This window comes from Lampetra fluviatilis, chromosome 5 (genome assembly GCF_964198595.1).
Source record: "Lampetra fluviatilis chromosome 5, kcLamFluv1.1, whole genome shotgun sequence".
In the NCBI taxonomy this organism is placed as follows: Eukaryota; Metazoa; Chordata; class Hyperoartia; order Petromyzontiformes; family Petromyzontidae; genus Lampetra; species Lampetra fluviatilis.
In genome coordinates, this window is record NC_136279.1 from 15,638,911 (window position 1) to 15,660,318 (window position 21,408).

Below are 21,408 nucleotides of genomic sequence, written 5' to 3' on the forward strand. Positions count from 1 at the left end.
GGGTGGGGAGTGGCTGGGTGGGGAGGGTGGAGTGGGGCTGGGTGGGGAGGGGAGGGTGGGGTGGGGAGGGGCTGGGTGGGGAAGGTGGGGCTGGGTTGGGGGGTGTGAGGGGTGGGGCTGGGTGGGGAGGGGCTGCTCACCCCGTGGTTCCCTTATAAAACTCAACGTTTAACCTACTCACGCCGACTTGTGCCCGCCCTCACAGTCGGGCATATTTGCGGAATACACCACGCCGCCGTTGACCCTGGCCATTGACCGAGCAACCCAACGTTCCTACCAGCTCCCTCCGCAGCAGGAATGTGTTAATGTTGCTGCCTTGGAGAGTTGTGGATACTAAAACAATCAAGAGACAAGGAGTCGTTCTGTCGCCACAAGTGCATTGAAGTTACACTCACGTGCACCAACCTCTGGGCCTTTTGGACACGTGGTTTTTCTTCCCAGCAGGATTTATTTAAATACCAAAGTCTTCTACTTTATGTACACAAGTTTCAAGTCGTGGACATACATAGTTCTCCGATGTGTTTGTCGGATTGTTTCGCGTTGTTGTTCGGCTTCCTCAGAAACTTAATTCCCAGCCTGTGGAGTGAAACGTCAGACATCGTGATGTATGTCACGCGCTATAACCGAAAAACACATCGGAGAGCTTTACAGCGCGATCAAGCAGTGGTGAACGTAACGGTTATAACAAAAAAATTGGCCAAGATTCATAGGCTTATTTGTTTGTTATATCATGACCGACTTCATTAAGACAGTGTGCTTTGCAGTATTTTCAGCATTTTAGGAAAGGCCCTCGCTGTTGGCAAGCAGGGACAGATGAATGATAAAAGGCCGAGAATGGGTCCGCATTAAGATAACGCGTAAACATTATTTTAATGTCCCTTTACTGCACTTGAATAGAGGCCCTCAGTGTTCACGGAGTGCTCTTGCATATAACACAAGACAACCAGGCAATGACATCTAACAGATTGAAAACTCATTTATCTTTTTTACACTTCGGCTTTCACGAGCAATATTATTCATAATAAAGTTATTTTTATTAGATCACAAAGTATAAATGTGTCGTTGACCCGCCACCACCCGACATAGCCGATTAGTAAGGTTTGTCATGTAAACAATGCGTGCCAATTCGTTACTCCTCCAGACAGTGTGTTGGAGAGTAAATCCACAACATTTACAATTACGACAATTATGGCAAAATTGCCCGATGATGCTGGATGTAATTACTAGCAATACGTCGTTCCCAAATTGTAAATGTTGAAGTAGTAACTAATTGGCACGTTTTGTTTACATTAAAACCTATAATTAGCTGTGTATGGTGGTGTCGGGTTAACGACACATTTATATTTACGCGATCTAACAACAAAAAAACCTTTATTATGAATCATTTCTTCGGAACTGTTTTTTGTGTTTAGTTTGTTTACCTTCCCCCGCACCTCCGACGAGCACGGTTGGCTACGTATGGTGCGAAATAAGTTCGACGTTTTCCATACATACACAAGGTCATTCCCTGCCGATGAGACTTAGAGAAGTGAAAACAATGTTAAAGTCCGCCTGCCTCAACAAAAGCTGGTGGAAAACATTGGTCCGGAAAAATCTTTTGGCTGGGGGAGCAAAGTGTCATTTTATTTTTTGGCGGTCAAACAGCCCTCGTCGGTTTATTTGTTTAAGATTTCCGTAAGCAACGGGTGTGTGTAACAGACGTTTAACCAGCAACTTCCTTAGGTAGCGGTGGAGGGCAGTCCCGAAATGCCAAGCCTATTAAATAGGACCCTACATTAATAATTAAACGATCTATAAGATACCAACTTCCAGGGTCTTTAAGGTGCGGGATGGGTGGGGTGGGTGGGGGTGGAGTCTAATCACTTGCAGTGGATACATTCTCAATGTAGATTTTAAAGCGTTAAGAAAATTTTGCTATGGTTTTGCAAAATTCCACAGTGACGATTGTGTATCAACTAACCAGCTGTGAAGCAGACTGTGACCGTTCTGTGGACTTTCGTTTCAGAAGGCACAGTCTATCGTGGACGTCACTCTCCCAGGGATGCGTGAGCCTCCAGGTACGTGCCGTTTAATCTCTTTCTTCCCGTCAAATTCCGTAAAGTTACAACTTGGTTTGTTTTAACGATGAAGCCAGTAAACCCTTTACAGAATCGGTCGCTGATTCCGAGTGTCGGGAACCGGTCGTCGATTCCAGTGGGACTTTCGTCACGGATTCACTGATTGACACACAGTCCAATTCAGGGCAGTGCAAGTTTTGTGCGGCATGTGGCCCAAGAGCCTTTACTTTGAAGGTGTTATTAACCTTGTTGAAAACAATCATTTACTTGGTGAAGCATCAGCAGAGGGAGGGACACCACTTTTACCTTGCTGTCAATGAGTAATTATCACGTATGATTGCAACAGTTCTCACAATTCAGGCAACTTCCTGATGGTGCTGGTTGTAACTTCCAGCGAAACATCCGCACCAAATTGTTCAAAGCTGTGGATTTCTCTCTAACGATAACACACCGGTGGCGCTGCTGAAGCAGTAATAGATTTTTTTCTTCTTGGTTCTTTCGGTAAAGTCACGTAGAATGGAAATAATAAAATAATAAAAATAAAACATAAAATAATTCTCACGACGTTTCGGCCACAACGCCGTCCTCAGGTGAAGACCAGGTCTGTCGGGGAGACATCGTCTGAATGACAAGCCCCTGTTCTCCACCTGAGGACGGCTGCTTGTGTTGTGGCCGAAACGTCGTGAGAATTATTTTATTATGTTTTATTTTTATTCTTTTATTATTTCCATTCTACGTGACTTTACCGAAAGAACCAAGAAGATGAATTCCTGCAGTCACGAAAGCTTTAAATCGAAGCAGTAATAGATTGGCACGTTTGTTCACGTGACAACTTTGTGAATTGGCCTTGTCGAGTGGAGGAGGGTATAAGACACACATTGTTCTCACGCGATTTGGCCCCAAAATCTATTATGAATCATAATATTGGTCGTAAAGGACAACGTGTTAAAGCTACTAATGCTGATTAATTATAAACACGTAACAGGATTATTAAAAAAACGCATTTATTGCCGTTCCATACTCTGTAGACCAAATGTCACTTCAACATATCTTAGAAGTTGTTCTGTGATGTCCACTTCCATGGGCAATTGTCTAACATGAAGCCAGGGGTGGGGGGTGGTACTGCTCTGCAAGAGATCCCATTAACCTCTCCCGCCTGTCCTCCTGTCACCATAACTACACCACGTTACATAACCCCGCTCTATATCTCAACTCACTATCATCTTATGCACAATTTTGTAGTTGCAGAAAAGCGCCTTGGAATAAGGCGCTTTGTAAATGTATATAAGATCACATCCAGCAGTGCTGACGTTCGCGGTTTTATCATTCGCAGTTGACCTCGTGGTGGCCTTATATGACTTCGAGCAGCTGAACCCGGACGACATGGGCTTCAAGAAAGGAGATAAAATGCGAATCATCGAGGAGTAAGTCGGAGCATTGTTCTCCTACGTCGGCAACCAGGCACCCAAACCGATAGAAACACCACGAGCACTCTAACGCACCTCCACCTCGCCACACTGAATTACAGCGATGCACACGCAGTGTGCGTATGTTACACGTATGTTGCACGTATGTTGAATCGGAGATGTGCGGGGAAATTGTAGAGCAGAGTGCATTTGCTCGTTGTGGAAGTGCAACCTTCGGCACCACTTTATTTAAACGAGTGCAACAATAAATTATTACAGGACAAACAATTAATTATTACAGTGCAAACAATTGCACAGTGATTATGATGATATGCTTTGTTATGATATGCTTTGTTGTGATTTCAAACCGCGCGACATTGAAATTATGTTAAGTCTTCACGGTTAAACCAATCGTTATGAATGAGAATGTTGTTGTTATTAATGATGAGGTAAATATAGTTTCTTCTGTTTATCCAAGGAAACCTCAAACTGACACTCAATACCTTTGTTTATCAGGAGGATCCTGTTATTTTTGGGACGTTTGGCCAATTTCATTGGGGAGTGTTTGTTTTCATGTTGGAGGAAACTGGAGTATGCAGAGAACACGCCCCACGTGTGCAAGGGGATAACACACAACGCTTTGCATGGTTCGGTTCAATGCTGTACTATCATCATCGCGCCGGCTATGTGACGGCCACCTCGCAACCCGGTGGGTTTGGGAGTTTTAAAGATCGTGATCTGCCCACCCCTTAACTCCACGATCCTGGGATCACAGGCTGGGCGCGCGCCACCACACCGGACTGTGTGTGCACACGTCTGCGTGTGTGCATGTGCGTGTGTGCGTGTGTGCATGTGCACGTCTGCGTGTGTGCATGTGCGTGCTGTGTGTGTGTGCGTGCTGTGTGCGTGCTGCGTGTGTGCATGTGCGTGCTGTGTGTGTGCATGTGCGTGCTGCGTGTGTGCATGTGCGTGCTGTGTGTGTGCTGTGTGTGTGCATGTGTGTGCTGTGTGTGTGCATGTGCACGTCTGCGGGTGTGCATGTGCGTGCTGTGTGTGTGTGTGCACGTCTGCGTATGTGCGTGTGTGCATGTGCACATCTGCATGTGTGCATGTGCGTGCTGTGTGTGTGCACACAGATGTGGAGGGAGCAAGCACCACAAACCCCGCTGCCCAGTTCCATTCCCACTCACGACCAATAACAGTGGCGAATTTTTTGTTAACCGGTCCTGGGCCTCTTCGTAGGTTGACTCGGCCTCAAATGAGCACCTAATGCATTGTGTAAACATCACCACTGGGGACACAAAGGCGGCCGGATGTGGCATTGACCACCCATCCCCACGTGTGCCACAGTGCCGGCTTTCAGAGGTGCTCGCTAACAGCACTTGCCCCAACAGTCTGCTAAAGGCTACACGGGGGATCTTTGTCTGCCTGTATTATCTAAGCCGCAGATGAAAGCGTTGGCTGTATTTTACAGTACGAGAGGGTCGTTGCTCAAACCCAAGCCGGCTGCCAAATCACTCAATTACAGTTACTGGAGCTAAAATGACCACCGTGGTTACTGCAGTGTTTTAAAACAAGTCGCGATTGATCCAATTCCTTTTCGAGGACCTTGGGAGTGATAGGAGCGGGCGTTTTGGCTTGCTTAAGCTTGACGCGTGTCAGTGTCCGTGTACATTAGGCTAATGTACACATACGCACAACAACAAAAAAACCCACACACAATCGTTGCCCTGCAGAGCGAAGCCTCTCTCAGTGTCACTCTTGGCCCAGCCCCAGCCTTGAGTCGGGGGCGCGTGGAGGTGGCTCACTCCGGCTCCCTCCAATGTCCTTTCTTTTTGGGGTCATCCCGCAAAGGACGCGTGCGGCAAGGGTCGCCGTTCTAGACGTGCGGCCGTGCCACGAACCCGGCGGAGAGCCGGGTTCGATTCCCGCTCACGGCCCCCACGTCAGTGCTGTTATCTAAGCCGCCGGCCCTGAGTTTCCTCCCTCAAGCCGACATCCTCAGATGAGTAACGGGTACGGAAGGCGTCAGCGGCGTGGAGAGACGAAGGCGGACCGGGCGTGGTTCTGGACTTTTCTGGCCTCGCTGACAACGCTTGTCCCGACGGTCTATGTCGGCTATGCATGGTGGGGGAATTATCTTTTATATTCTTAGGTTTTTTCGGTAAAGTCACGTTGGTAAAAAATTAAAATTAAAATTAATAAAAGTAAAATAAAATAAAAATCACGACGTTTCGGAGGCAACACAAGCTTCCGTCTTCAGGTGGAACCGACGGAAGCTTGTGTTGCCTCCGAAACGTCGTGATTTTTATTTTATTTTACTTTTATTAATTTTAATTTTTTACCTACGTGACTTTACCGAAAAAACCTAAGAATATGAATCCTTGCAGTCACGAAAGCTTCAAATCTAGAATGATGTTTTGTCTCTGTGTGGCAGGCGTGGCGAGTGGTGGATGGCGGAGCTGATGGACGGCAGTCAGAAAGGATACATTCCCAGCAATTACGTGGCCAAAGCCAACTCACTGGAGACTGAGGAGTGAGCAACTTGTTTTTGTGTTCACACGCACGCGGTGCGGCGTTTCGCACGCACGCGCTGGACAATCACCTGGCGCTTACATTACACGGGGGGGGCTGGGGGGTACAGACGCATGAAGTCCAGGTATGTGGCTGGGCTGGTTCAGCTCTGTCTGAAGTCACTGGTATTAAATGCCATGCAAATACAACAGTCTGAGGAGAGCGGAACAGGCTGTGATTGATATGTGATAAGGCACGAGTCACCTTTAACGTGCATCTATCATCGTCGTACTGCTCTTGACTTATTGATGGATGATGTGTCCGCCATTATGCTTCTAATTTGAGAATTCAAAAGTGGTGCAAAAGATGAGCGGTTCACCAAAAGAAATTGTCAGAAAAAAATCTCCCCCTTTGCAAGATTCTAGCAGGAGAACGGGGGCGAAATATTTTGAATTGATTTCATTATCAGCTCGGCAAACACCACCTCACTGCCATCTGCGAGTCACAACGTAATCAAATAACTGAGTGAACAACAGGGAGCGTGCAACAGTGCCCATTTGCACAAGGTGAAGAGAGAGAGAGAGAGAAGATTGAACTGTACAACGTTCATGATCCATCCATTGCCTCGAATTGACAACGACAGACACAGCCACCGTAGCGGTAGAGCGCCAGTGGCCCCATTAGAGCTCGTACTGATTATCATTATTTTTGGAAAGGATAATTTCACATGAGGATAATTTGTCTGGTTGCATATGGCTGAGTGAATTAGCCACTTACAGATCCGAGTGTGAGAGAGCCACTCTGTGGCTTCATGCGAGGCTGAGTGAATCGCTGCTACTGATGCTACTGCCTCTGTTGAATTCCCTACGTAATAATAATCATTAATTGTTATTCGAAATGACGCGCTTGCTGCATGGCTAACACGAGCGGCATAACAACACTGGCAGCTTGGGGTCACGCGGTGCCACTACCGATTTGAGTTATAAACGAGATGCTGGACGAGAGGCGATGTTGACGTTCGTCCCTACCCTGTACGCGTCTCACTTCCCCGCTCCCCTCCACCCCTACTCCCTTCCCCGTGGCCTGCACGTCCGTACGTAGGTGGTTCTTCTCGGGTGTGAGTCGCAAGGAGGGCGAGCGGTTGCTGCTGGCGCCGGGGAACAGCATCGGCGCTTACCTGCTAAGGGACAGCGAGTCCAACAAAGGCAACTGCCCCCTCCCCTGGCACCCCGCTGCACCACCTACATTCACTCCCTCCCTCCACAAACATCGACACTGAGTACTCAACTCCCCTAGATAATACACACTTCCTCGTTGCTTATTCTTTTTTTATTTTGCCAGTATGTAAGGCACACTGAGCTGTTTAGCTTTTTTTTCTTCAGAAGCGATCTGGCCACAAACGATTGCTCAACGAAGTGGCTGACCATGTGGAAATTTATAGCAGCCAAACACTCTCAACGCACGTTCATTCTAAATGTGGATGGGGAAAACCGGAGGACTCGGAGAAAAATGAACACGACGACGGGCCGATAGACACGCAAACTCCACACATACAGCAGGCTTCAGGGTCGGAATAGAGCCCACGACCTCCTGCATACCAGGCGAGGTAGTTAACATCTTGCCATTGCGGCGAGATGAAAATAATATCAAGACTTTATGTTCAATACTATGTTCAGTGTCATTCATATTTACTTCAACTTGCATCTAATACGTGGTCTGCCTCTGCAAATGTAATGTTCGCGGTGGGACGGAGTCGCCAAAAATAAATTAATTACCATTTTGACTTCCGTTTATTCGGGACCCAAGGTTCCCGCCATGAGGTTCATCTCGCCACCTCCGGCAGTCTGCAACTGTCCACTGCTTGGCGAGGGCCTCCCCCCCCCCCCCCCCTTTTTCTCCCATCGATAAATAGACAGCCGTGGGATGACCTTTGGCACCGTCTAACCGGGCAAGGGGTGAAGGTGCGGTGTTTGGAGCGCTTTGCGCGCACTGCACTATGGGCCAGCGGCTCGTGTGAGTGGTGAGCGATATCTGTGACCGGTGCTAGGAACCCCCCCCCACCTTCATTGATCCATATTCACCAGTGTGGTACAGCGTGGTTAGACATTGTCCACGACAAAAACATGCTAATGGCAATTGAGTGACAAGAGGCCCGTACGTTTTATTTTATTTTTTAATCTACATTGCCAAATTGAGTTTATTTTTCAAGGGGAGAGTTGGGATTATATAAGTACAGCAAATCAGCAAAACAAATTCCAATGTGTAAACAAAACAACACGGCGGGGCAGGTGGTTTCCCGCGGCTCGGGAGGTAGGATTCCGCATGCGTGAGGGCATTTGGAGAGAGTGCGTTGTGTTTCGTGGCTGCGTGCAATTGGGCTAAAAGAAAACGGCATCAAATTGGTTACAAATTAATAACGACGTGGGCAAAAGAAGTTTAATCCGATTACTGTCAAATTTACCGATTGTGCTTGATTGGCTGATCCGAAGACACATTTGTGATGCTCCTCTAAATTTGATGCCACGCTTCCTTTCAGCACAGCCAACGGAAGGGAAATGTCCCGAGTGACCCATTACCCGAATAGACCCAGAGCTGAAGCCCCCCTGTGTGTCACCGCAGCGACGTCGTGACACCGTTTGACGGCTGCAGCACTGGAGCAGTCCGGCTGTACACCGGCTACGCGTTCGGTTGAATTTTTTCCATTACCGTAACGCGACGGTGTTTACCTCTCCGGTGTGTTTTCGGGGGTTGTAACCGCATCACGAAGTCCGACGTTTCGTTCCATGTGCCCCCGGGAGCTTTGTTAGGAAGATGTTCCCGGCACTTGGAGCGAAACGTCGGAACATCGTGCTGAACCGTGCGTGGTACAACCCGAAACACACATCAGAGAGCTGTACAGCACAGTCGTGCAAACCCACGCAGTAGAAATCAGTTCCATTTGTTCTCTGTGTTTAGTAATTGTCTTCCAAGCCTCAGCCCCATGTGACCACATCCACAATTGTTTCCGTGTCTCCCGCTGGTGTCTCTTGTGCTCATTCCAGGTTCGTATTCGCTGTCTGTGCGCGACTACGACATCACGAACGGCGACGTGGTGCGGCATTACAAGATCCGGACGCTGGACAATGGGGGATACTTCATCTCCGCGCGCCTCACGTTCCCAGACCTGTTTGCCCTCATCAAGCACTACACCGGTAGAGACGCTGCACGTACGGTGTCACACTCACCAAACCCTCTTCTGCTCCCCTCGTGTTTACAGCGGCGATACCGGTGGTCCGTGCCATATCCATGAATCGGGTTAGTTCACGGGTCACCGTTAACTTGCTTTTAACAATATCAGCATCGTCATCATCATCATCATCGCCGTACTGCGATTGAGTTGTTGAAAGATATTTATTTGGCCTTCATTCTACTTATAACTCAAGATAGAGAAGTAACAATTCAGGAAAATACGTAACAAAAATTCCCCTTTAAAAAAAGCATGGGTGTTTTTTTTTCCGGCGTGCATGACTTGATTTAGTGAGTGACAAATAAAATCTATTGGAGATGATTAACAGCTCAGCCATCCACCTCGACGCCATCTGCCAGTTGCGAGCAATCAAGCAGACGTTGATCGGAGACGTACCAGAGATTGCGCACAGACTGTGTGTTTGGACGAGGTGAAGAGAGCGAGTGGGGATTGTGCACACAAAACTTCCTGTCAATTTCGAATGCACGATGACTATGGACACAGTCGTGAATAGGTGCCAAAGGTACCACCAAAGCTAATAATTAACTCACAAGCGATCTTTGCCTGCGTGTGGTTATCTTACTGCACCTCATGTGCGTTGACCCCAATTCAATAGTTTTAAGTCTTATGCCTATAACTGCTCTGAGCTCCTAGATCCACTTGGAGTAGAATGTATGTTGAACTTTTTTCGCACCGTACGTAGCCAACCGTGCTAATCGGAGGTGACGAAGGTATTTGCAGTGCTCGCCTTGAGTGACATTCATTCTCAAACAGTGGCCGTGTTTTAATCTACGCTGGGATGTGTGACAGCGTCTCAGCATTCGTGTCCAAAAGTGAAGGAGGGGACGTTACGGGCAGCGCTGTCCATGCGCCACACGCCTTGCCACCACCTCCTTCTGTTCGATCCCTTAGCTGCTACAAGGTTGACACCCGACCTCCAAGACATACTATGACCGTGTCACACCATCTGGCTTCAGCTCTTCTCTCTCGGTGTCACTCCACCCTGCACAACACGTGTCCCACCCATCACTACCTCCTCCAAACTGCACATCATATGTCCCACCCATCACAACCTCCTCCACTCTGCACACCACGTGTCCCACCCATCACAACCTCCTCCACTCTGCACACCACGTGCCCCACCCATCACAACCTCCTCCACTCTGCACACCACGTGTCCCACCCATCACAACCTCCTCCACCCTGCACACCACGTGTCCCACCCATCACAACCCTATCCTCCACGTGATTACATCGAGAGCAAGCTCCTGCCACGTTTAACTGTAAACTTCCAAATTTGTCACCCTATCCTGCGATGAGATCTGCTGATGCCACACTGCCTTTCAGCACGGCCAACATAAGAGAAATGTCCTGAGAGACCCATTACTGAAGAGAGCCAGAGCTGAAGTGCTCCTGTGTGTCACCGCAGCGATGTCATTACACAGCTTGACAGTCGTAGCACTGGAGCAGTCCGGCTCTGCGCCGGCTACGCGTTCGGTTGCATTTTTTCCGTTATCGTAATGCGACGATGTTTACCTCTCCGGTGTGTTTTGCGGGTTGTGACCGCATCACGATGTCCGACGTTTCGCTCCACGTGCCAGGAGCTCTGTCGCGAAAAGCTCCCGGGCACCTGGAGGGAAACGTCGCACATCATCACATCCTCCACACGAACCTGCCGTGAAAATCGAGTGTCTTATTCTACATTATCTGTTCACTTCCAGATCTCTGACCCGAACAGCAACACAGACCTTACTCGTGCCTTCAACACTCATTTGGCAACAAGAGTATTATACCTCTCTGGCTTTTGAGATTGTGTGACGATTACGAGAAAAAACACATTGTAAACAGAAAATCAAGATTGAACAGAAATAATAATTGGTATTCGCGTGGAGTTATCAATATCCCTTGTACACGATGACCCCCAGGCTTCTGGTTGTGTTTACAAAGTGAAACTTTAAAGGCGGTATCTTGTTATCAACTACAAATGTAATTAAGCAAGCAAATGAAAACAAAACACTTTGCTTACATTTAATCATTCAACCGTGTTTTTGAATACTGCAGTGTTTGATCATGGTTAGAGTGGTTGTGATAAAACACAATTTTAAGAGCTGTAAATATAAAGCAGTGAACACACGAGTGTTATATTGCAACCGAACATGCACCCTCCGTTACTTGTGCGGTAACCATATTCACATTTAAAGGCATCTCGCTCTAGGTTCTATAACGCCCTGCGTAGACTTCTTCTTGTTGTTCGAACACCGTCTCTCTTGCCTCCTAGCTCACTCGGATGGGCTGTGCCAGAAGCTGCTGCGGCCTTGCGTCAGCAAGAAGCCGCAGCAGTTGTGGGAGAAGGACGCGTGGGAGATCCCCAGGGAATCGCTGAAGCTCTCCAAGCGGCTGGGCGCTGGCCAGTTCGGGGAGGTGTGGATGGGTGAGGCCTCCACACCACGCAAGCACGCGCTGGCAAACGCACATACGGTTAACGCCACCACCAACGGCAAGTGTTGTCAGCGAGTAGCACTTAGAAAGGCTGGCACGGCACACGACGGGATGGGTGGCCAGTACCACACCTCTCCCCAGCGGTGATGTTTACGCACCACAGCAGGTAATCATTTGAGGCTGAGTCGACCTAGGGGAGGCCCAGACTGGTTCAGAAATTCGTCACTGTCGTTGGCCGTGAGCGGGAATAGAACTCGCGCAGCGCGCTTACCGCTACACTTCCACTCCCCACCAGCACCACCACCAGCAGCGGGAGGGAGCGGTCACACACTGAGAAGGCCGTATCCTGACAGGCGGGAGGAGAGGCGGGATGTTTGGTGTGGAGCACGCTAGCCAGCGAAGCCCTTTACCCACCGCTATCCTTGACTATCCTACCAAGCAGCGACGACTAGTACGAACCCTTCCCCTAACCGCACGAGCTAATCAAACGCTTGCCGTACCCTAAAGCCTAACTAACCGACCAACCAGCTACTCATATTCGTGCTCCCAACTGACCCTTACCAACAACTCACCAATTCCTCATCAACAAAGTTAAACACTCATGTTGAACTGCAGGCGCACATAGCCTAGGTGTAAAACTGCAAGATAAGAGCCGTTGTTTTTGTGTTTTCGTCTTCAAGCTCGATCAAGTCCTGTGCGCCGAGAATGTTCGTCTCCCGTGCAGCGCCGACGTGTGTTCATCGTCCCCGTTTTTCCCGCCACCACGCGTCTCACCGCAGGCATTTACAACAACCGCACGAAGGTGGCCATCAAGACAATGAAGCCGGGCAGCATGTCACCCGAGGCGTTCCTGGACGAAGCAAACCTGATGAAGACGCTGCAGCACCCTCGGCTCGTGCGCCTCTACGCCGTCGTCACACAAGAGCCCATCTACATCGTCACGGAGTTCATGGAGAACGGTGCGTGCGCAATGCTCGCTTACACCCGTCGCGAAATAACACTCAGGAACTTTCAATTTGATCGAAGCCATCTAATTTCTACGAGGCTCAACCAGGACACACCACGAGACCAGCAGCTCCTTCCTCAGGTCAATTCCCGCCCACTTTTAAATAGCCACGCCCACTCACCTGCTAGCCCCTGTCGATCACGTTGACCCTGCCTACTGCTCACAGGCACTGCCCATTCCTCTGCCAGCCCCACCTAATATTCATGTAGCCCCAAAATGTGTCTGTAAAAGCTTCAGGACACCGCGATAGACTTTCTGAAACCACTGGCCACTGCCGCTCGCATCGTCTCCTTACCATGGAAGGGCACACGACTCCCTAACCCATCGTGGTCTCATTCCTGATACGTTCTTACTTAGCAGAACAACGAAGTGGAAAACTAAATTCCTCTTTTCTACCCCACGTGAGCGTTGGCTTTGTGAGTAACTATCAAAGTGCCGATTGTAAACTTCTCTGTTAGGATTTAGAAATTCAACACTGTATTGTAGGGGGCAGGAAACTGACACATTAAAATGAAATTGCACCCACTGTGGGAAACATAAGCTTCCTTCAACTGCCGGCGAGCAACTTGTATGCAAATTGGCAATGCCAATGGGCGCTCCATTGCACATATAATGTGGAACCAAGTTTCCTCTATTCGTGTACTCGTGCGGTATGCTTGCACACACACATGCGCACATTCACGTGCACACCCACGCACACCCTCGCTCACATCCACTCGCGCTCGTGCACACAACAACAGCCGCCGTTCGCCGTTAAGTGACCTGCGACGTCACCACAGCGCTTGTGCCAGGCTAGGTGCGCCGTGATGTGGCGTAAAATGTGGAAGGCTCATTCGTAGGGGGCGACAGGAAAGACCTAGATTATACCGGTTAACTAAGATGACTGACAGATGCGTGCACACTCGTGCACACGTTCACATCGTACAGTTACACAAACTCGCTCAAGCTCAGTCGCGCACACACGCACACACACAGATCCCCGTTATAACCTCAACAGACTTTTGGGGCAAGTGCTGTTAGCAAGCACCTACGAAGACCGGCACGGTACACGATGGGATGGGTAGCCAGCACTATGCCCGACTGCTTTGCTCTCCCCAGTGGCGATGTTTACACACCGCGCCAGGTACTCATTTGAGGCTGGGTCGATAATTGGCACTGATGTTGGCCATAAGTAGGAAATAAACTCGGGTCGGCGGGTCCGTAGAGTAGCGCACTAACCGCGACACCACCGCTCCCCACGCACACTCTTGCACACCCACTCACACGCAACACACGTGCACAGACTCAGCCAGTCTCATACACAGGTTCCACATTCACACCCTCATCACACACAATCACCTCCACATAAGTACGACATTTTCCTAACTTGCCCAATTGAACACTCACTTACGCACACGTGCGCACACACACACCAAGTGGTCGCTGTTGTGAAAGGACAGTATGCTTACAAATCGAGGGGTTAAGCCACAATGAACCTTTTGTGCTTCCTGGAAAATGTGACCACCGTCGTGACATCCGCAAATGTCTCTACTTCAGGTTTGACTTCTGGCAGCCAGGCACTTGTGAGACACGAACGCTTTAGCGTGTTCAAAACGTTCACCCGGTGATTGTAATGATATAGCTTAGAGCTTGAGTGGACTTGTGCCCTCAATAATGGGATGATTAAAACAAAATTACGATAGCGTTTAAAAAAAAAATTCTATCAAAGGTCTCGTTGCTACAGACAGCCTTCTTTAGTTCGGCTGTAGAACTCTTCATGCATGTTAAACATTAAAAGCTAGTGAAAATATTATCTGGAAAATTGTATTTCCAAGTAAATATGGCCACTTTGGCTTTTGTAACGATAAATAATAATACTAGTTATCCACTCCTGGATGAAGGCCACGTGCTGTGTCGGTCGTGGGGGAATAATTTGATTGGTTTATGAATCGTTCCATAAACACTGTGATGTGACGATGATTGTAAACAAGGCGGTACGTGTTGCGTTTGGCGTCGTGTTGACGTGGACACTGTCGAGGGTGACACAGAATTGAAACATGAATCCCATCTCCCGTCGTACTCTCAGACTCATTGTCTCACGACGTTGACACGAATTGCATTCCTCTCCCATGCCAGTCCTATTCCTTCCCGTGGCGGCAGTGAACAAAACAACAATGCAAAAACATACAGAAGGCAAAAACAGTGCAGGCTACAAGTGAGACATCACGTGGAGGCAGTGGCACAAGACTGAGGCTGTGGCTCGACCTCTCACTACGGACCACTCTACAGTGGGCCGAAGTGCAGCGAGGACATTCTCTGTTGGTTGATAATATCTTAATTGAAACCAAATTCGAGAGAATGTGTTTATTTTGCACAGTGTATATGAAACTAAAAAAACATGCAATTCACTAGTTTTTACTTTTATGGGAAAATCCGATTTGAATCAGGAATCGAATCACCAGCCCTTACGGAGGTGACGCTTCGGTTGACGAGAGGGTTGAGTTGTTCCGGGCCGAGTGACTCTGTACACTTGGTACCATATCCGCAACGTTCTTAGGGCACAGAGAGGATACAACGAGAGGGCATTTCATTACCAATGTTCTCGCCCGTGATGTCACCATGCCCTGGTCACCCCCATGCACACATAAAAGTCCACAAATAACGACCTCTATTTTTCAACAAATCATAGCCTTGAATCATGACAATTTATCCAACTGCTCAGAGGCTGGCACACTGCACCATGGACACCTAGCGACCTGAGTGTTGCTTTTCAGCCATGGCCAATATAGGCGAGTGATATCTAAACCAATTCTGGGAACCCACTCCCATCACCAATCCGCACTGTATGTATGTATGTTGAACTTCTTTCACACCGTATGTAGACGCGGGAAATTGTAGAGCAGAGTGCATTTGCTGGTTTGCAGAAGTGCAACTATCAGCGGGTAAAATTCTGCACCGCTTTACCAACAAGTACAACAATTATGGTACAAAAAATAATTGCACAATGATTATGATGGTATCGTGCAGTATGTCTGTGTATGTGGTTATGTGTGAGGGCGTTAATGTTTAACCTGTATATGAGTGTGGGTTAGTCTGTGCACGTGTGTTGCATGCGTGTGTGTGTGCGTGCGAGAGTGTGTAGGAGCGGTAGTGTAGCGGTTAGTGCACTGTGCTCCTCACCTGTAGGTGTGGGCGAAGGACCAGCTTGTTGAAGTGTTTTGTTGTTTATCAAAACCAAAGCTAAATAAAAAATAATATTTTACCAAATAAGGCCGACTGAGCTATGAAGCTCTTTTTCAGAAGCGACTTGGCCACAAATGATAGCTCAATGAAGTGGCTTATCACGTGGAAATTGATAGCAGCCAATTACCTGCGTAACCAGGCGACCCGCTGCTGGGCAAAGTCAATTCCAATCGTGTCCCACTCAACTCTACGGATGTGTCCCCGGTCCAACCAGCGCCTCAGTGCGCGCGTCACGTCCATCGCTCCGTCTCTACTTTGGGCGTTCTCTATTCCTTTTCCCATCAAGTGGTGTCTGGTCCGTTGTAAATTATATCCATCTGTCATCTATTTGCAATGGCCTGAATGTTCCTGGTTAACCAGATGGTGGCATGTGATTAGTACCCACGTATGTATGTTGAACTTCTTTCACACCGTACGTAGCCAACCGTGCTAATCGGAGGTGCAGAGGAAGGACAACAAACTAAACACAAAAATCAGTTCCTAAGAAATTAGTTTTCAATTTAGATGATTTAAAAGTGCATAGCTCCAGTGGCTTCCTAATATTGGAAGAGTGTTCCAGACGGCCGCAGAAGCACATCTGAAAGCGCGCGATGCGGTCACCCTCTTTGTTCGATGGCTATACAAACACCGCTGCTAGGATGACCGGAGTTTGCGTGATGGTTTATGCTCCTTTACGAGATCAGCAAAGGTATTGTGGTTCATTTTTGGCAAGCACTTTGTGCGTAATGAGTGCAAACTTATAACGTATTCATTCGGCGACCACAAGCCAACGCAGTTCAACCAGCACTGGATGGACATGGTCAGATCTTGCAGTACCCGTCATGACAGGTGCTAGAGAATTTTATACACGATTAAGCTTGGTAATGTTTTTTGCCAGACGTCCCGTAGAGTAGTGAGTTGCACGACCATAGATGAGAGATATCGTGAATGCGGTGTGTGCCGGGGGTGTACAAATATTGTATAGGCCACCCACCCAGACAGCTTTGGCTGGAATGAAGCCCTGTTGATTAGTCTCTCCTACATGATCCGGCCATTTCCAATGTCACTGTTGATAAGTATGTGTCACTCGTTTTCTGCCCCTTGCAATGTGATGTCTGATTCTGTCTCTTCTCGTTAACGTTCAACGGGCTTCTCGTTTCCTTCGTGCCTTGACGTACTTGGTAGTTTTTTTCGAAAATGTTTTTGCGTTGTTGGTGCTCGCATTTGCCAAGTGGTGACGTGTGGTCAGGCAAACCACCATGATCAATTTGGTGTGGGGAGGCGTTCATCCAGCAGTGAATTAACAGTGGGCTCTAAGTTAATATTAGCAGGAGGAAGTTTGTTATTCTTCTTATGATAATGAGTTCCCACCACGCAAAAATTGTCGGATTTTGTTTTTTGAAACGTACTCATAGGATTTTCACGTATTTTAAGTGTTGCATCAGACCTTGAATGTATTGTGTTCTTGGGGTGTGGAGGGCAGTATTAACTAGAAAACACCTGCTTTGTGAGAAAATGTGTGTCATAAGCAGAAACGCTTGCGACACTTGCAACGTCAGCGATGGAAACACCACTGTTGCAGCAATGAGGAAGCCTTGTGGGGTTTTTTTTCTGACAAAGTCGGCATTCTGCTCAACTATTTCCTCAAATATCTCGCACATTGTTTCAGGGCAGTACCCTGCTATGCGCGGCATGGCGTCCGACATTTCACTCCGTGTGCTGGGAGCTGATTCTGACTGAAACGTCAGTACAACCCAAAAGCACACCGGGGAGAGCTTCACTCCACAGCTGCGGAAACCCATGCGGTGGAGCGTCCCCTTAGAATGCTCATCTTATACGCTCTCTCTCTTTTTTTTTGCTCTCTCTCTCTACGTGCGCTCACAGGAAGCCTGCTCGACTACCTGAAGAGCACAGAGGGCAGCACCTTGCCGATGCCCAAGATGATTGACATGGCTGCCCAGGTAAGAATGTCACTTCACTCCCAAGCACTGGGCACTGGACAACGATCCCATTGATTCATCGATTTAATAACATGTTTTTTTTTGTTTCCTGCATCAGCAGCATTAGTATTATTATTTGCAATGCAGCTTGGCTCTGATTGCATGACCCACGAGTACCCAGGCCACGCCCACTGAAACCAAAGCTGCAGCCACAGCGACTGAATCTTCGTGATGTTTTGTCAACACATGATGACAGTAACTGAGCAATCACGTAAACACCATCCTTATATATATAAACTTAATTACTGGGGCGGAGCGGCGGTGGTTCACACACTGCGCTATGAACTGGGCTACCTGAGTTTGATTCCCATCAGTAGCCCAGTGATATCAGAAACGTTCCTGGGCCTGTTTCCCCTTAATCCTTCACCAACACATGGTGACCAATGTGGTGAAGTACGGTCAAACAACCCCCTGTGGCCGACACAGTGTTGAAGTCTTGATTCAACAGATTTATAAAGGGTTGTAAATCATGATTTTTTTCCGCCCCCTCCCCGCCACTAAAGTATTTCCACTGCACTCTCAGTGTCACGTGGTATGAGACGAAGATGTTTCCATCCAGAACTGCACAACTAAGAGTGCATCGCTTAGTGTCAAGGAATGGCCCCGGAAGATGACATCACAGAACTACGTTTTAATAAGGGCGCTCGATCTGCAATGAGGGCAAACCTTTCATATTCCCTGCTAATTGTGTCTTTGGTTGTAAACATCCCGGTGAGAGTCCATTTAATGTGTTGAACAGCCGAACGTATTGGTGGTAGTTCCGTATTATGGCCATTGATGCGAGCGGCTCCAAGGAGTGAGTGTACCCTGAGTCTGCAGGGACGAGGCCACAGCGGCACAGGCAAAGTGTGCAAGAATCCTAGATGCCATAGTTCCTTGTAGCAATTACAGAGGAGTGATTAGATTTAAAAAAAATTGTAAACATATTTTTGTAAATCCACTGCTGGTTAAAAGCCTCTCCATGCTGTGTCGGTCCTGATAATTGTTTGACCATACTTCTCCGTACTGGTCAGGAGCAGGTAGATGAAGGTGGGGGGGGGGGGGGGCTATGACCGATTCAGGTATCGCTCGTTGCCGTTGTTAGCCGTGGCCGTAAATCAAATTCGACTCGCGAAAGGTCATACATCTTGGTGACCTTTGGCGTTGGCAGTGGACACTGTTTCACTCCACCTCTTTATCTAACAGGCTTAGGGTTCTTGATGATGTGACATTTTCATTGTTAATGCCTCATAAAGATGTCCTTAAATGTTGTTCGGTACAACTCAACAAATAAGGAAGAGATGTAGTAAAGTCGCAAATAAATCATAACACAGAATGACCTTCAAAAGTGACGGGTGGCGTGGCGAATTCCGCATTACTTTTCGTGGTCACTTCAATGTCAACTTCCTGGTTTACACTAATTACCTGTCGGAGTTGCCACTTGTTCTGGTTTTCTCAGGATCGCCCTCTTTTTTTAAAGTGGCTATCCTGAGATATTTGCAAGTCTTCCCGGGCCATTACAAGTCCTGGTTGTTGTCGGTTTTGTAATAATTCACCACGATGGGCAACACATTTGCATGTAGTTCTCCCCTCTCTGCCGGCATTGTGAGATATTCTTCTTCCAATTATATATCCCAGTTTCTTTTTGTAGCTCAGAGGTGGCAACCCTATTGGTCTGTGAGAAAGGTGAGGCCTCACAAACCACGGGTATCCTTCGCTTTTCATGTCCTGAGAAGCTGATTATTATCTTCAGAAATCACCGAGCCTTTAAAAACTCCCATTCCTGTAACAAACTTGTTTATATACGCTCTAACATCAATTCCGAATATATACGCCGCAAACGGAAAAAATACATTCTGCAATTGGTGTACGTAACACCGTTGAATTCGTTTAGTTGTTTTTGAAAGATAATATATTTCTGTACAGCTGTAGTGTTCCGTTGCATGCGTGTGTGTATTTTTTTCTGTTACAAGCAGAGCTAGCAGAAAAAAAGGGAAAAAAATGCATTAGGGCTCCAGGAGGGAAAAAAAAACGTGACTCCTTTTTGATTTGCCCGAGTGCATGTGATCAATGACACCATTGAGATTAAATTGAAGGAGAGGGAGGGGAGTACAGTGGTGAGAGAAGGAGGGGTACACGGAAACCGATCGCCTCGTTTCCTTGACTACGGAACCCAGGCTGTGCTGGTCCAGGAACAGTCGCACAGACTTGAGCCCCTCCCCCCATCCCGTCTGATATGCAAATGAAGCATCTTAAGTTCAACCAATGACATCCATCTCCTCTGCATCCCTTCCTCCCCATATGCCCTCCTGTGCCTCTCCCCGTTTACTGCGGCCGAGTGTCTGACCCTGGGAGGGTGGCCTCCAATGGGCAACAATTTATTGTTTTATATTTTTATTATTGTATTATTTCCCTTCCACGTGACTTTACCGAAAGAACCAATAATATGAATCCCTGCAGTCACGAAAGCTTTAAATCAAAATCTATGCGAGGTCAAGAGGTATTGGGTGGAGAGAAATTTAACAAACATTCTACTTATTTTAGCTCAAGTGAAATGTCGGCGTAAGGTTAGATAGTAAAACTGACATGTATTGGAATTGGATTTGAATTATTTGATCCCTAGATTTGAAAATTAATTCGAAAAAGACATATATGTGAACTGGGCACATTCTCAGAGATGAAAGGTTGATGAAGGGAGTTCTAGAAGGGCGATTGCCTAGAGGCAGATAAAGAAAAATGCTGTTTTATGACTAAAAGTAGGTCTATACAGTGCATTTATTCATAATAGTTCACTATGTTTGGTATTTGTGCCATTCTTATCACGCAAGGCTCAAAGGAAGATGCTTAGTCTCATAGAGAAATGTGCTCCGCCAGTCGGGAGAGATGTTGCTATGTGGTTTTAGCTCAAGTGATATTCGAGTCATTTTCAAATCTTACAAATATGGACTTTGACACTGGTACACATGACCTATTTAACGTCACGGAATCTTTAACGTTCACTGCAAAGCAGATGGCGTGCATTGTGTGTTTATTCATAACGTAATAAGAGTATTAACTAAGGTGGCCACTGGGTTCGAACCACGAACCTCTGCAACGGGTGGAAATAACAATTTCCCAGTTGATTGCTTGAGTTTTATCACTAGACAAAGAAATACAATGTGGCACTCTCACAGCTAGCAGTGCATCACCATGCGTGAGAGAATGACCCGAGGAATGAGTCACCTTAAACCATGTCCGAGACGACCACAGCAGGAGCAATCACCTTTTTCCTAAAAATGGAAGAAAAAAAATCACCCAAAATGCAATTCTGCGGCGTGCCGCAACGAACGCTAGGAACGGATCGTGAACTCGTGTCCACTGCCAGCGTTATCTGAGGGCACGAGCGGTCTCCACGATCGTTGTGTCCCCTGAAATCAGCTTCTGGATTCACAGCACTTGATATCGATTTATGGTTGCTACTCGCTTAACCACATGAAAGAATAAACCTGGAAGTTGATGTAATAGAACTACTTCTTGAAGTCACTATCAACACTCAGAATTAAGTCTCTTTTTTAGAGCTGGAATAAGATAAATGAATGAT

At 47.5% G+C, this 21,408-nt stretch overlaps 1 protein-coding gene across 2 annotated transcripts in view; it reads left to right on the plus strand.

Annotated features, from left to right (window-relative positions):
- The window catches only part of LOC144932651 (tyrosine-protein kinase HCK-like), a 43,567-nt gene that overhangs the window by 12,257 nt on the left and 9,902 nt on the right, over positions 1-21,408 (plus strand). For both annotated transcript variants that reach the window (XM_078856932.1, XM_078856933.1), the window contains exons 3-10: positions 2,006-2,057; positions 3,391-3,481; positions 5,901-5,999; positions 7,079-7,182; positions 9,019-9,168; positions 11,482-11,634; positions 12,422-12,601; positions 17,734-17,810. In XM_078856932.1, coding sequence (XP_078713058.1) covers positions 2,006-2,057; positions 3,391-3,481; positions 5,901-5,999; positions 7,079-7,182; positions 9,019-9,168; positions 11,482-11,634; positions 12,422-12,601; positions 17,734-17,810 — 906 coding nt within the window. The remainder of the gene's footprint in view (positions 1-2,005; positions 2,058-3,390; positions 3,482-5,900; positions 6,000-7,078; positions 7,183-9,018; positions 9,169-11,481; positions 11,635-12,421; positions 12,602-17,733; positions 17,811-21,408) is intronic.